Source organism: Cryptotermes secundus, unplaced genomic scaffold (genome assembly GCF_002891405.2).
Source record: "Cryptotermes secundus unplaced genomic scaffold, Csec_1.0 scaffold454, whole genome shotgun sequence".
NCBI lineage: Eukaryota > Metazoa > Arthropoda > Insecta > Blattodea > Kalotermitidae > Cryptotermes > Cryptotermes secundus.
The window spans coordinates 709,667-723,235 of record NW_019729215.1 but is presented as its reverse complement, the minus strand read 5'-3'; the positions used below and the strand labels follow the sequence as shown (position 1 = coordinate 723,235).

The 13,569-nt window shown below is 41.5% G+C and overlaps 2 protein-coding genes across 11 annotated transcripts in view; both read right to left on the bottom strand.

Annotated features, from left to right (window-relative positions):
* Positions 1-6,103, bottom strand: part of LOC111865458 (sodium-dependent phosphate transporter 2) — a 21,062-nt gene extending 14,959 nt beyond the window's left edge. For 3 of the 7 annotated variants that reach the window (XM_023853508.2, XM_023853511.2, XM_023853512.2), the window contains exon 1: positions 5,870-6,096. The gene's annotated coding sequence lies outside the window, so the exon portion shown is untranslated. The other 4 variants (XM_023853510.1, XM_033751845.1, XM_033751844.1 and 1 more) reach the window with 4 other exon arrangements.
* A 2,114-nt stretch (positions 6,104-8,217) lies between these two features.
* LOC117282019 (sodium-dependent phosphate transporter 2-like) overlaps positions 8,218-13,569 on the bottom strand; it is a 29,648-nt gene continuing 24,296 nt past the window's right edge. For all 4 annotated transcript variants that reach the window (XM_023853516.2, XM_023853515.2, XM_023853514.2 and 1 more), the window contains 7 exons: positions 12,387-12,506; positions 11,442-11,593; positions 11,246-11,300; positions 10,919-11,087; positions 10,612-10,797; positions 9,604-9,756; positions 8,218-8,777 (listed from right to left, as the gene is read on the bottom strand). In XM_023853516.2, the coding sequence (XP_023709284.1) occupies positions 8,687-8,777; positions 9,604-9,756; positions 10,612-10,797; positions 10,919-11,087; positions 11,246-11,300; positions 11,442-11,593; positions 12,387-12,506 (926 nt within the window). In that variant the 3' untranslated portion in view covers positions 8,218-8,686. The remainder of the gene's footprint in view (positions 8,778-9,603; positions 9,757-10,611; positions 10,798-10,918; positions 11,088-11,245; positions 11,301-11,441; positions 11,594-12,386; positions 12,507-13,569) is intronic.

Here is a 13,569-nt window from a genome sequence, read left to right as displayed (position 1 = left end):
ATTTCAAAACTTTCCAGATGTTTCTGATCTACTGCCCTAAGTGTCCATGTTTCAGCCCCATACAGAGCTATGCTCCAAATGTAGCATTTCACTAGTTTCTTCCTCAAATTTAAGTCCAATTTGCTGGTAAAAAGAATCTTCTTCTTGCTAAATGCAGCTTTTGCCATGGCAATCCTGGATTTAATTTCACTAGTACACCTTCCATCATCTGTTAACAAGCTACCCAAATATTTAAAACATTTCACATTCTCCAGTTGTTTTTGGTCTATCTTTATTGTGACTGGGTTTGGTTGTCTCGAAATTTTCATTACTTTTGTTTTCTCCACATTCATTTCCATGCCATAGCACCTTCCAATTTCAATTAGTCTAATTTTCATATATTTTAAATAAATAACAGAGGTCCATATCATGTACGAGTATTTAAAAGGTAAAGCTATCCCTGCAAAAGGTCGTGGATACACATAGGGTAGTGAGACATCAAGGCTCCCACATTTCTTAGACAATCAGCTCACAGATGGTGGTAAGTTTGTCAGCCTTATGTGCAGGCTACACTTTAGCCCCAGGGCCATACATACCGCCTCCATCTTCAGGGTCGAAGAGTGGGGTCAGCAAACAAGCAAACGGTCCTTTGCTTACTGTTCGGCCATGTAGGTGGAGGCAGTAAGTGCCTGCGAAATATCGGTGAACCTCACCACACCACAGCGTCACATCTCAAGAGACAATTCTTCATAAATCACAATTATTTGCATAAAACACGATTTCCTTAATGACAACTACTTTCATAGCAAAGCGAGACAGAGAGATGCTGCAGGCTCCGGACTCACTGAGTTCGGGCAGGTGTTTCGACAGGCACTCGCCCCTGCAATGCATGCACCCAGTGGACCACGCTGGAATTCAGGACAAAGAGGATCTAAGCCACGAGAATTTGTTGAATCAATGTACTGGAGCGTGTAGAGCCGTTACTATGCAACGACCGCGAGATAAGCAAATATACAATCGCAGACAAACAGGTTCCCGCTGCAACAGTGGCGGTGCTACTGGAAACAGTGATTTCTGTGTGGTCAGTGCCGAGGCTATATATTTAGGACTAACGGGGCAAGTTATTCAGGGACATTGCAATGTATGAGGCTAACGGACCACGTGACCCTTACTTTCAACAGTAATATGTCTACGGCTGCGGTATTCCTGGACATCGAAAAAGCCTTTGATACCACATGGCACTCTGGCTTGCTAAATACGAGTAAGTCATCTAAATTGGAATTTTAGACAAATTTGATCAAGCTCATTAGCTCCTTTCTTCCACAACGCAAATTCAGGGTTTCGGTTGAAGGCGAAATGTCTACGCCATGGGAAATGCCAGCAGGGGTGCCTCAAGGTTTTGTCCTGCCCCCTACTCTTTACAATATATACATAAATGTGACCCCCAAACACATGGCGTTCATCTAGCCCTCTTTGCAGAGGACACCTCTCTGTATGCGACAGATCGCAAAGAGGATTTTGTGGTTAGAAAACTCCAGCGCGGTCTCAGCTCAATGGAGACCTGGTGTGAGCGCTGGAATATCAAAATTAATGAAGACAAGACTCAGGGGATCTACTTCACTCGCAGTCGTCGGCCGCCTGTCTCATCTTAGACTGAATGGACGATATATTCCATTTCTAAACAGTGTAAAATATGAAGAAAGCAGTCTTCTGGGATTTGGCACCCTGTATATGTTGTTAACCGACGTTTCGGAGGAACGTATCGCCTCCATCATACGTTCCTCCGAAACGTCGGTTAACACCACACATACACGGTGCCAAATCCCAGAAGACTACTTTCTTCATAGTCACCGCCGTGAAAACCTCAAATCTCACACAGTGTAAAATATCTCGGTGCAATTGTACATAGAAATGATCGAAGCCAAGGCCTTCAGAACGTTTATTAGATTGTATTCCCTATTCAAAAGTAAGTGATTAAGCAATAACATTTAATTGACCCTCCACAAAGCTCTCATTAGGAGCAAAATGGCTTATGCTTGCCCTGCCTGGGAGTTTGCAGCAGACAACCATCTAACGAAATTGCAGCGCCCTCAAAACAAAGTTTTCCGCACCATTGAAAATTTTCCAAAGCGCGCAGCGGCTCGCGATTTACACATGGCTTTCACACTTCCGTACGATTATATATCAAAACTGTGCAGGCAACAAGCGGAAGTCATACAAAATCATGCAAATGCAAATATTCGCAACACTGGACAAGGCGAACCCCGACGCAGGAAATATAAGAGGCTTAAACTCGGTGGCGGTCAGCACACAGCCGTTCAAGTGACTCGACTGCTGTTGTAGCAGGAGCCTCTAAAAATAGGGCATAATCTGCTGTACTGAACCTGGACTGACAGAGGCCCTGCATATATTTTATATACAGTTATTAGCATATTTAACATGTAAAATGTAAATTGCACATACTGGCAACAGACTTATTACTGCTCACTGTTACTCTGGCAAGCGACAAACCCGTCCTCTCGTCAGAGAGAGCGCCCCACATCAACAAACGTACAGCTGTCTGACAGTAATAAAGATCTGGTCTTAAGCCCCAGATGGGTGCCTTATTCCAAGACAGACTGGCCGCCTGACCGTCGGTCACAACACAACTTTGACTTTGAAGTTATTCAGTTGTGAGTCAGCCTCCAACCAGTTGGGCCGTTAGCATGCAAGCAGAATAATTTCCACTGTTAGAAGCCGTTACCAGGCAACTACTAGTGAAGACACTGCGCGCTGGAAAAGACTTAGCGTGTGCTCTAGTGATTCGAAAAGTGTGAAAATTAGCGATACAGTTATAGTTATTTGTAGCTACGCCCTGTAAGGGGTCAGTAAATCCAATATCCCATTTAAACCCCCGTCAACAGTCATACTCATAAACGTGGCAATATCAAGGTAACGACACTGAAATTCCTGCGATGAAAACAAGTTAGGAATCGTAGGCGTAGCGTAAAAAGTCTGACGCGTCCAGTGTCTCAGTGGCTCTGCATTTGCAATTCGCGAATGCTGAAGTAACGTGAAACGCGAGAGGCGGACGAACCTGTAATATAATCATGAGATTTGAAGAGTCTTCCGGACTGTGACGCAGTGTAGTTTAGTAGACAAGTACCAACGTTTCGAAGTAACTTGCTGCCTCCATCTTCAGAATATAACAACTACAAAATAATGTTTGATCAAAATTCGTCCACCTGTTCTCACACTGAGCTGACCGAGCATAACTGCAAAACTTGCGAAAAAAGTGTACTGAGCATAAAATGGGTTTTACAAGTATTTTTCCCTATAATTTCTGCGCGGAACACTTCTTGCCACAGTGAATGCTTGGCGAGTGCCACTTGAGAAGCGCGCAAAAACTCGCGTACGTCTCGCTGTCGTCGTGGACTGTGTCCGACACAACCCCCAATACCAAATTTGTAAGAAATCCGTTTTGAAACTGTCGAGTTGTACGCAGCATGTCAGACAAAGACAGCAGCCGTGCTGAGAGGTGCCTCTTTTTTAACTTGTCCTTGCTAACGCAACAAACAGAAACGTAATGTTCGTGTGCTACGTTTGGGAACGCCTGGCCATTTTTTTCTTTTTGCTATAATTTGCTCATGTGTACAGGAAAAAAATATTCAAAAATGCCACTAGCGGGCAGCACTGTCAGCAAATAGAGGCCAATGTCGTTTGAAGTAGCATAATATACTGACATAAAGAACATAGCGACTTACTTACTTTACTCAGCTAATTTACGTTAAAATAGGAGCACGTGACCTGCCATTTTAGTCACTACGTTGTTTGAATTACAGACCGGAGAATCATGTTTAGTTATGAACATGTACATAATGATATGTGACTAGCGATTATCATGCAAATGCTGTGTACGAGGTCAGTAAGATAATTTTACAGGTAGTCCATGTCTGGAAATCGTATTGAAACCTTTCTTCTGTCAGAATACCTGAGGAACCCCCCCCCCACACACACACACACACCAAAGCGTATTTAGTCACCTACGTATTCTTTTTTTTTTTGCTAGTGGGGTGGGACTAAGTCCCTTGTATTACGGGCACTTCTGGCCTATTGTACCAGCCCCAGATGATAGGTGAGGGTGATTGTGGAGCAATTGGTGGAATGAAGATTGGCAGGGGAAACCGAAGTACTCGGAGAAAACCTGCCCCAGCGCCACTTTGTCCACCACAAATCCCAATTGACCAGACCCGGGCCGCCGCCATGGGAAACCAGCGACTAACCGCTTGAGCTATGGTGCGGCCAGTCACCTACGTAAGTCGCGCCTTGAAATTAGAACAAAATGAATTAAACTCGAATAATTCGAATCATCATGCCCGTGTAACAGAAGTGATATGAGCTTGCTTATATCGAGTTTCACAATCTCGGAAAGCACTCCTACACGAACGAGAATTAAGGCCCTTCTTCGAAAGAAAATCTGTCAAGCAAATGACAACAGTGTGTGTAAATAGTTTCACGTGGCCTTTGCACGAATTAAATGAAACCAAAATCAAGATGACCCTACGGCGTCTAGTGCAGGTCCGTCATAACGAGTTTCATTCAAATAGATCCAGCAGTGCGTACACTCAGGAACTTCGTCAAGTCCTCGATGACTGAAAAAAAGCCTTCATAATAGTCACTTGAATTTTTCAAACTTGTCTACCCTACAAGGGTATCAGCAAAAGCTATGTTTAATTTCCTTCTTACCATCAGCACAGCCATATTGTTGCAGACATTCAAAAGAAAATAAAGCATACACTTTAATGACACCCTTTATATACAAAACACAAAAGGATTCAGAAACCTAAGGTTCATCTACCCTGTTCTCACTATTAAGTGGCGTGAACAAAATTTTGGAAGAACGATCGATAGATTTCCAAATCTATATTACGGAAATTTATTATTATCCCAACAACGCTTTGCTGATCTGCAAGTCCGCTACGTCCGTTACTTGGGAGTTGTTCTACGCCCCCTTATTGTGCCCCCACCCAAGACAGCTTCCGCGTGTGCAGTTGTTTAATGAGTTTCCTCTAACTACTGCGGAACACTCTCATTTCCCTGAAACGTCACTTTTAACTTCACCTCTGCACTGTTCCAAAATTGGAATATCTTCAGAATATGCCACCAAAATTGCCTCATGACATTCTTGCTCTAAATCATATTGACAACCACAATAATTGGTGAAACTGTTCGTACAGCACTAAATTCTTACCCAAAACACTAACGCAACGCAATGAACACTAAACTGTAATTGTTGCGGCATTTAAGAGCAAGAACACCATAAGTGCACCTGTCGCTGTAGTCTTAAAATTGAACGAAAAACTTCCAACTGTTAGCAAACTTGTCTTGGTTAATGTTTTGATGCTACATTCTGCTGCAGTGACCAGCTGATGGGAAACTGGGATTAGAATTACAAAGAACGCGATGTTACCTCAAGAGATCTGTCAGCTGGGATTCAAGCGCGTTCTTCGCAGCTGCACTCAAAATACAGACGTTACTCAGATCACCGCTTTGTGCGAAGTGAAAATGACTTACATTGTGCAACCGTGAAGTATGTGTGCTGCAACGTGATGTTGATCGTATGATGTAATAACAGTCAGTTATTTGACGGCGTTCACTATTGGAATGATCACGAAATAGCCTTACTCGACGTAATGTTATAACTAAACACGGGTAAAATTGATGACTAACCTCATTCCGAAACTGTACCAACTGTACTTTATTCAACAGAACACTGCATTCGTCGATGAAGTCCCACTTATCTTACGTCAGTAAAAAACGCGGATGGAATACCGCTTGACGGAATTATATATATATTTCAGTTCAGTTACTAATGTGGCTAGAACAGACACGTAAGGAAATTATAACTTACTTTAACAACATTGCAGTCACGGAACAGATATCTCCGCAATGAGGAAACAGCTTAGTACTGAAGTGATATTAATTGCACTCGTGGACTAATGAAACATCACAACCGCACAGAATATAAATAACACCAAGTCTTTGTTCTTATTGATGCACTGCAGTTAATAACTTACAATTGTCATGCAAAAGACTCCATTTCAGGCACGGCGGGGAATTATACTTCCTGCCGCGAACATATTTGTACTCGGAAATCACAAATACTGCCTCTGGTGGGACAGATAGTAAACAGGCGCCAAGCTACGTGAATGTTAATTCAGACACAGACTGACCTCTTGTGTGCACATTCCTGAACTATTTATAAATACGAAAATTCAAAACTTATTTCAAATCCACAGTGGACTTTATCGAAATTTGTTTTGAAGCATGGTACATAACAAGTTATGAAATGTACACACAGCAAAACAATTTTGGAAGATTCGCCCCCTTTTTGTATATTATTATTTCGAAAACTTACAGGTGTACTGAACATAAAATGTTCCATCTTTTTGTACAACTCTCGTTTAAAACATCACTCTCCGTAAAATATTTTGTAATGCTGCACACAGAAAAGCACGTAGGTCGTCATGTACTGTCCGTTATTTTTGCCAGATTTTAACCAAAATTTGACATAAAGTCAACATGGAGAACAGATCACTATTAGCAGTATGTAATCAGAAAATGTTAATGTCACTTTAACATTGGCCAAGACCAAATCTATTTCACTTCATGAATGCTACTTTTGCTTTTCATTCTACTGATTATTTATGTCACAGCCTTTGGTGTCATCTAGGGTATACCAGAAAATATACACACAAGCTTAAGGAGGCCACTTTCCACCTCAGTTTAAAATTACAAAGAAATCATTACCTGGCACATCATTTTGATACCCAGAGTACATAAGTTATATATTTTTAAAAATTCATTAAATACTTGACCATCACCACATAACCTTCAAGTTTATCCAATATGTATAAAAATGTCAATTTTTCTGTCTCCTGCTGCCTACAGCAAATGTAACAGAGAAACCCCAAACATGCGAAATTCACTCCATATTCTTGCAAATATGTGGCCACAGCTGAAAAGCAATGTGCAAGTACTGTGGTACAGTTTTTGGGTGCAATTTGAGTACTCATTCTCAATATTTTAGTTACACAAGCAAACTATAATGTAGGCTGTGCCACAGCTCATGCAGTTGCACTCCAGCACCTCACTGTGGACATTCAAGTTGGGTCAAAGTATTATACACATGGGATTTATGGCAGACAAAGTAGCACTGGGGGAGGGGGGGAGTTCTCTCCAAACACTTCAGTTCTCTCCTGCCAATTGTCATTCCAACAGTGCTCCACACTCACATCACCAGGGGTTGATACAATAGTCCCATCTGGGGCCACAGTACCAAGGAATTTGGTCCAACCAAACTCCTGTGGCTTTAATAAGAAAGAAAAAACTTCAGTTTCTCAATGTGAGTGTTATTTCTTCTTTAGTGTTTTGAATGAATGAATGCATGAAGGGTGGGCCCTTCTGGCCGTTGCATTGCGACCTTCAATGATCAATGGATCATTGCTACCTCTTTTTGAACCCTTTATCAATCCTCGCTTTGAATAAAATGTAGGACTTCATTTATGGGGGCATCATAATAGTCACTTGGTTATATAAAGAACTGGCCCAAGTGACAAAATCTTAAATAAGATGTAGCCTCACAATCACATAGGATGTGTGTGGCTGATTCATGGTTTCTAGGCACTGTTTGAAAGTGGGGTTATCTGTTAGTCCCAATTTGAAAAGGTGTCCTCTCAGGTGACAGTGTCCCCTAAATAGCCTTACCACCAATCTTAACTGGTTTCTATTTGACTTTAACAGATCCTTTGTTCTTCTGGCCTTGGGACTAGTATAAGATCCTTTGCCTCTTTGGGTCCAGTTGAGGATTCCCAATGTTTTTGCAATTTCTGTTTGTCCAGTCCCTGACCACTTTCTGGGTAACTCCAACTGAGATGCCACAAGATGGTTCGGGTACTGTTCTTGCCAACTGACCTGCCATTTCATTAACAACTATCCCTTCATGACCTTGCACCCATATCAGATGAACTCTGTTATGTTTGGCCAGTTGTATGACAGTCTTCAGAATTTTAGTTATTATATACTGTGATACTACCGATGAGGAAAAAACAATTACCCATCCCAAGTGAAGGCTGGACATGTTTGCATGCAAGCACATAAAGAATTACTGAACTTCATAATCATCATGGTTTATAAAAAATGTAAAGGATATATAAAATTACATAATTTACATATATATCACATCATAAAATATATTCCAACTTGCAACAGATTCTTAAATTTTATATCATTCATAACCATCTCTCTCTCTCTCAACAGAACCCAAAGGTTCAACAATGCTAATATCAAAGTCCATCACCGGACATGATCCTGAACCCGTTTCATGCACCTCTCATTACCACAGTCTACGTACTTAAGATACATCTTAATGTTATCTTCTGATCTCCTTGTTGGTCTCCCAAGAGGGCATTCTTCGATAGATTTCTTTATAAAAGTTCTGTATGTAATGAACTCATAATACTATTACTGATAGCAGAGTTCATAAAGTAATTGCCTAGACACACAAAAAACCGTGTCTCAGTTCTGAATGATTTATTTGGCACTATTTCCAGATGAGCTCTGAGGTGCACCAAGTCAATGGATACTGGGTCTCCTTCCCCACTATTTTCATGCAGCTTGTGACAGGGTTCAGAATGCATGGAAATGTACCTCCATACCCACTAGACTTTCAAAGTGCAATCTCTCTCAGTATTGCCACTGCTGCAGCACTAAGTAGACCAGATACTGGAACTGTTACCAACCATGCAGCAATAATATTCCTGTGGGAATAAATAATTTCATTAATCAAATTTCTGTAACATAGTGCGATTATTTCTACTGACTGCTCACATGATCACAATAATAAACCCAACAATTCACACCTAATTACTTATGTTTCATTTATCTTAGTTATTCGTAGGTAATGGGAATCATTACAGTAAATTTCTATCCACTTCTCAAGCTTTCAGTCAAGTCAAAATGGAGTTACCCATCTGACATTTCAGAGACTGGCTCCATCCATCTCCATTATCATGCGTTCACATGATTAGTGTTCCAGCTGCACATCACAATACTGTAACACTCAGCCAATTGAACTGCGCACATGCACCATTACAGTAGTTCATCACATGACCAGCTGGACTGTGCACATGTACCATTACAACAAAAAAACACAGGGCTGACGTAGTTTAATTAAATATTTTAATTACTACGCCGCTGGAGGCACATGGTAGCATAGTTGGTTGAGGCACCATGCTACAAACTGGAAGGTTCCTGGTGATGTCACTGAATTTTTCAGTTTACCTGATACTTCCAGCCGCACTATGGCCCTGGGGCTGACTCGGCCTCTAACAGAAATGACTACCAGGAATCTTCCTGGGGAGTAGAGGGCGGCCGGTGCATAAAGCTGACAACCTCCCCTCCCTCTGAGCTGACTGTCTAGAAAATGTGGAAGGCGCCAACTTCTCACAACCCTTTGGGTCTCCATGGCTTGTTACAGGGATATAGCTTTACCTTTTTTATTGCAGCAGTCCTACTTTTAGTCTGAAGAGTGCCTGCAATTGAGCCTAAGATATTTAATTGAACTAGAATAGAAACAAAACTTGCCTGAAGAGTTTCCAGTCAACACCTTTCTTCGTAGAATTGGCCCAGCCCACAAACACAACGGATCCAACCAAGCAGTGTGTTGTGCTGACGGGAAGACCAATTTTTGATGCCAACAAGACTGTGAAAGCAGCGCCTAGCTCTATTGTGAATCCTCTGGAATAGAAAGTGAAACAACTAAATAATGTCTCAGACACAAGCAAGAATTCAGAAGCATGCTGTATTATTATATTGTGGTGTATGTGATGAACGTGTTGCCAGGCAACAGCTCTGTAAACATGATACATGCCCACAACAGTAGAGCATGCTGTGTTTTCCGTGTGTCTGGCAGTTGGCGTAGGAGCACTGACATTGCATATCAACAGTAGGTTGCCATCATGTGACTTATGTTTCCTGCATGTCCATCAGCTGCACATGTGCAGTGATGTCACATAGCAACAGTGGGTTAGGGTCATGTGATATGTGTTTAGTGTTGGTCAATTTCCGTCCCTTGGTTATATAAATGACTAGAATTCCTGAACTGGCAGAGAGAAATACTTTAATTATGTGTAATACTTGGAGTGATTTGAAGTGACACTTTCTGTGAGAAGATCGTTGCTATGAGACAACTAGTGGAAGACGGAGAATCCTAGCGCGTGTGCAACGGTGAACTGGAAAGTGTGTAATTCAGCAGTAGCGCTGTAATTGCCTGTATTTAAGTGTAATTAAGAGAGAGTGTGTAACTGAAGTGCTAGTAAAACCAATCATCCGAACTAGAACTTGTCCTCATCACGCATTCCGCCCAACATGTGACAATATATTCAGCTGACACTGGGCACATACTTTAGTAAAGCTGATGAGACTTTATAGGCCTGTATTAAAATAATTAGATTGGACTTCAACTTCAGATTACGCATAAATTTCAAAATATGACATGAAATGCGTCTATAAAACAGAAGACGTTTTGCCACAAACAAAAGAAATGAAAAGTGCAGGTAACAGTTGGCCTTGCATATCCATATGGGTACTCACGTGGAAGATGTGATTGTTGTGAGGTCCTCCCCTATGGTCTTCATGACTCTTTTGCCCCATATCCACAGTCCAACAGAGATACCAACACCTCCATATAACAGAATGTACAAGGGTGTCTCTGATTTCTGGTGCACAGAACCTTCTGTGTATATCATCCATATTGCTATCACTGGACCAATGGCGTTGCTGGGAAAACAAGAACCACTAGAGTCAGTAAGAGCTGTAGTCCAGTCTTGAAATCTTCAAATTTCAAATGCATCTAAAGACTCGAGAACACGCAGTGCTACAAGAACCTCAAACCCCGTACCTCACATCATTTCCACCATGAACAAATGAGGCAAACGTGGCAGTAAGGGTCTGCAAGAAGGAGAAGAGCTTGAGTATCTTAGCCTGGTCCTCTTCAACTTGGTTCTTCTCCTGGGAATCCTTCTTCTCCTCTAAGGATGGCTCTTCTGTTTTGTCCTGGATGGAGAGACCTGTAACGTAACACAGCACTCAAACCAGCAATGAATATTTCTGTATTCACTTCAGTATTAACATAGTTCAGCAATAACTGGTGAACGTTAGGTCGCCAACAATGCACAGTAATGAGATTTTAGAGTAATGTCGACTTTACAAAGAGCCAGGTACTTACAGTAAGCTGGGTTGTCCTTCCCAAGTGAAGACTCATGTCCTGGGGGTGCAGGCTCCTGTAGAACAGACAGATATATTGTATTTCTTTAGTTAATGCTATCACTGTAAAGCATAGGTAACAACATGTTGGCTCTCCACAAACTCAGGGGATAATTATGACAGTAAACATAATAAATTAGGCAGATATCCATACTAACCTCACTGGTATTGGGTGGCGTAAGAACTATCTCACTTGCCAGAACTGTGACATCAGAATTTCCATTGGTCCATGGCAGTGTCTGCTTGTATGTGTCTGTGCGGACCATATCAGTCTTTACGCCACTCGTCACCTTTGGCGTTGATCCCACTTCTGCAAATTATATTTTGTAATGTTGCTGTACAGATGGCAATATTAGTTGCAATGGCCACATCCCTGTTTCAGGAACACAGAACTCCTGACCAGCTCACACTAAGCACATCAAGGTCATTAAATGCTTCCTATCTTAATTTATTTAATGACTGTTTCTTGAGAGCTTCCTGAAGATGGAGGCAGTGAATTCCTTGAACCATTTTGGTACACTAAGTGGCATCACATTGTAGGAACTGATACTCTTGAAACAAAACTAGCTTATGAACTCTGTGATGCCAGTGATGAATGGTCTTTAGACATGAAAAAATGTTGGGGTTTTTACAATACTGCAATGGACCCCATTTTATGTTCCTCAGTTAAAGGTTTTCCCTCAATCAACATTCAAGTTCAATCATCGCCAGTCAATAATCTCAGCATTAAATTCCCTCCATTAAGAGCTTCCTCACTTTACAGTTAAAAGTCAATGCTCCCCAAACACGCCTTAAGTAGACTTCACTGTAAATATCATGGACGTTGTATTTCGTGGTTATTCGATAACACAGCGACAGCAATATAATGGGATGACTAAGAATGGCAGAACAGGTGCTTCATCAGATTATAGCCCTCGCTCGCAGGTTTAAGCCTTAAGCAAAACACTGGAACATGAATGTCCCGGGTTTGTTTGATACCAGCTCTGCCAACTGTCGACTGAAGAAGGAAACAGAAACACTGCGGCTTTAAAAAAAGTGGGATGAAGGCCAATGTCCACGATATCAGCGAGCAATACTGAAACTTACAGGCTGACCAAACTTGCCTTCAATCTTTTTCCTCATGAATGGTACAAGAAAAAACCATACAGCCACCATGGTAAGTGCTCCAATGCCAAAGCTGAGTACAAGTACACCCCACAGTGGAATTCTATTGAAATAGAGAACTGTAAAAAAGCAAGAAATTCACATGTGTGAGAATATAAAATAATTACCATTACATGGTTTAGTATGTCAGGTATTGTAAGCAGGCTATTGTCAACTTGGTAATGAATATGTCAATTCCATAAGAAGCATGGAATTTGATTAGGTGAATGACTTATTGGCTTTCCAACATGGACTCTATTCCATGGAGTTTGGTATTTGTTTGTTAACCTCATATACAGTAACTGTGGTTCTATATGCATGTGAAACTTTGTCTCTGACATTAAGGGAGGAACATAGACTGAGGGTGTTTGAAAACAGGGTGCTGAGAATATTTGGACCGAAGAGGGATTGACAGGAGGTTGGAGAAAACTGAATGAGGAGCTTCACAACTTGTACTCTTCTCCAAGTGTAATTAGAATGATCAAGTCAAGGACGATCAGATGACCAGAGCATGTAGCACAATTGGAGAGGAGGAGGAATGCATATAGGATACTGGTGCGAAAGACAGAAGGAACGAAACAACTGGGATGACTAAGACATAGGTGGGTGGATGATATTAAAAAGGATCTCAGGCAGAAATGGACTGGATTAATCTGGCTCAGAATAGGATCCAGGAAAGGGCTCTTGTGAATATGGTACAGAACCTCAGGGTTCCATAAAATGTTGAAAAGTTCTTGAACAGCTCCACAACTGGCAGCTTCTCAAAAAGGGCTCAGTAACATGAAGTTAGTTAGTTAGTTAGATAGTTAGTTAGTTAGCTCATATATGGTAAAGTCACTGTCAAAATTCCATGCCTACTAGAAGAAAGAAAAGTCAAGGGATCTCACATTCTGTGATGCCATAAACCTCTACAAAGTAATATACAAATTTACATGACCTCCACCCCCCACCCCCCCACACATACACAAAATTAACCATTTTAAGATTACAGACATGTGAAGTGTGACATCATATTGTTTTGTAGCAAGGCACCAATGTTGCAGAGGAAGTTCCAGCCTCCATTTCCATATATTCTGAAGATGGAGGCAGCAGGTTCCTGCAAATCACCGGTCTCTCCTTCTCTCTCTCTCTCTCTCTCCCCCC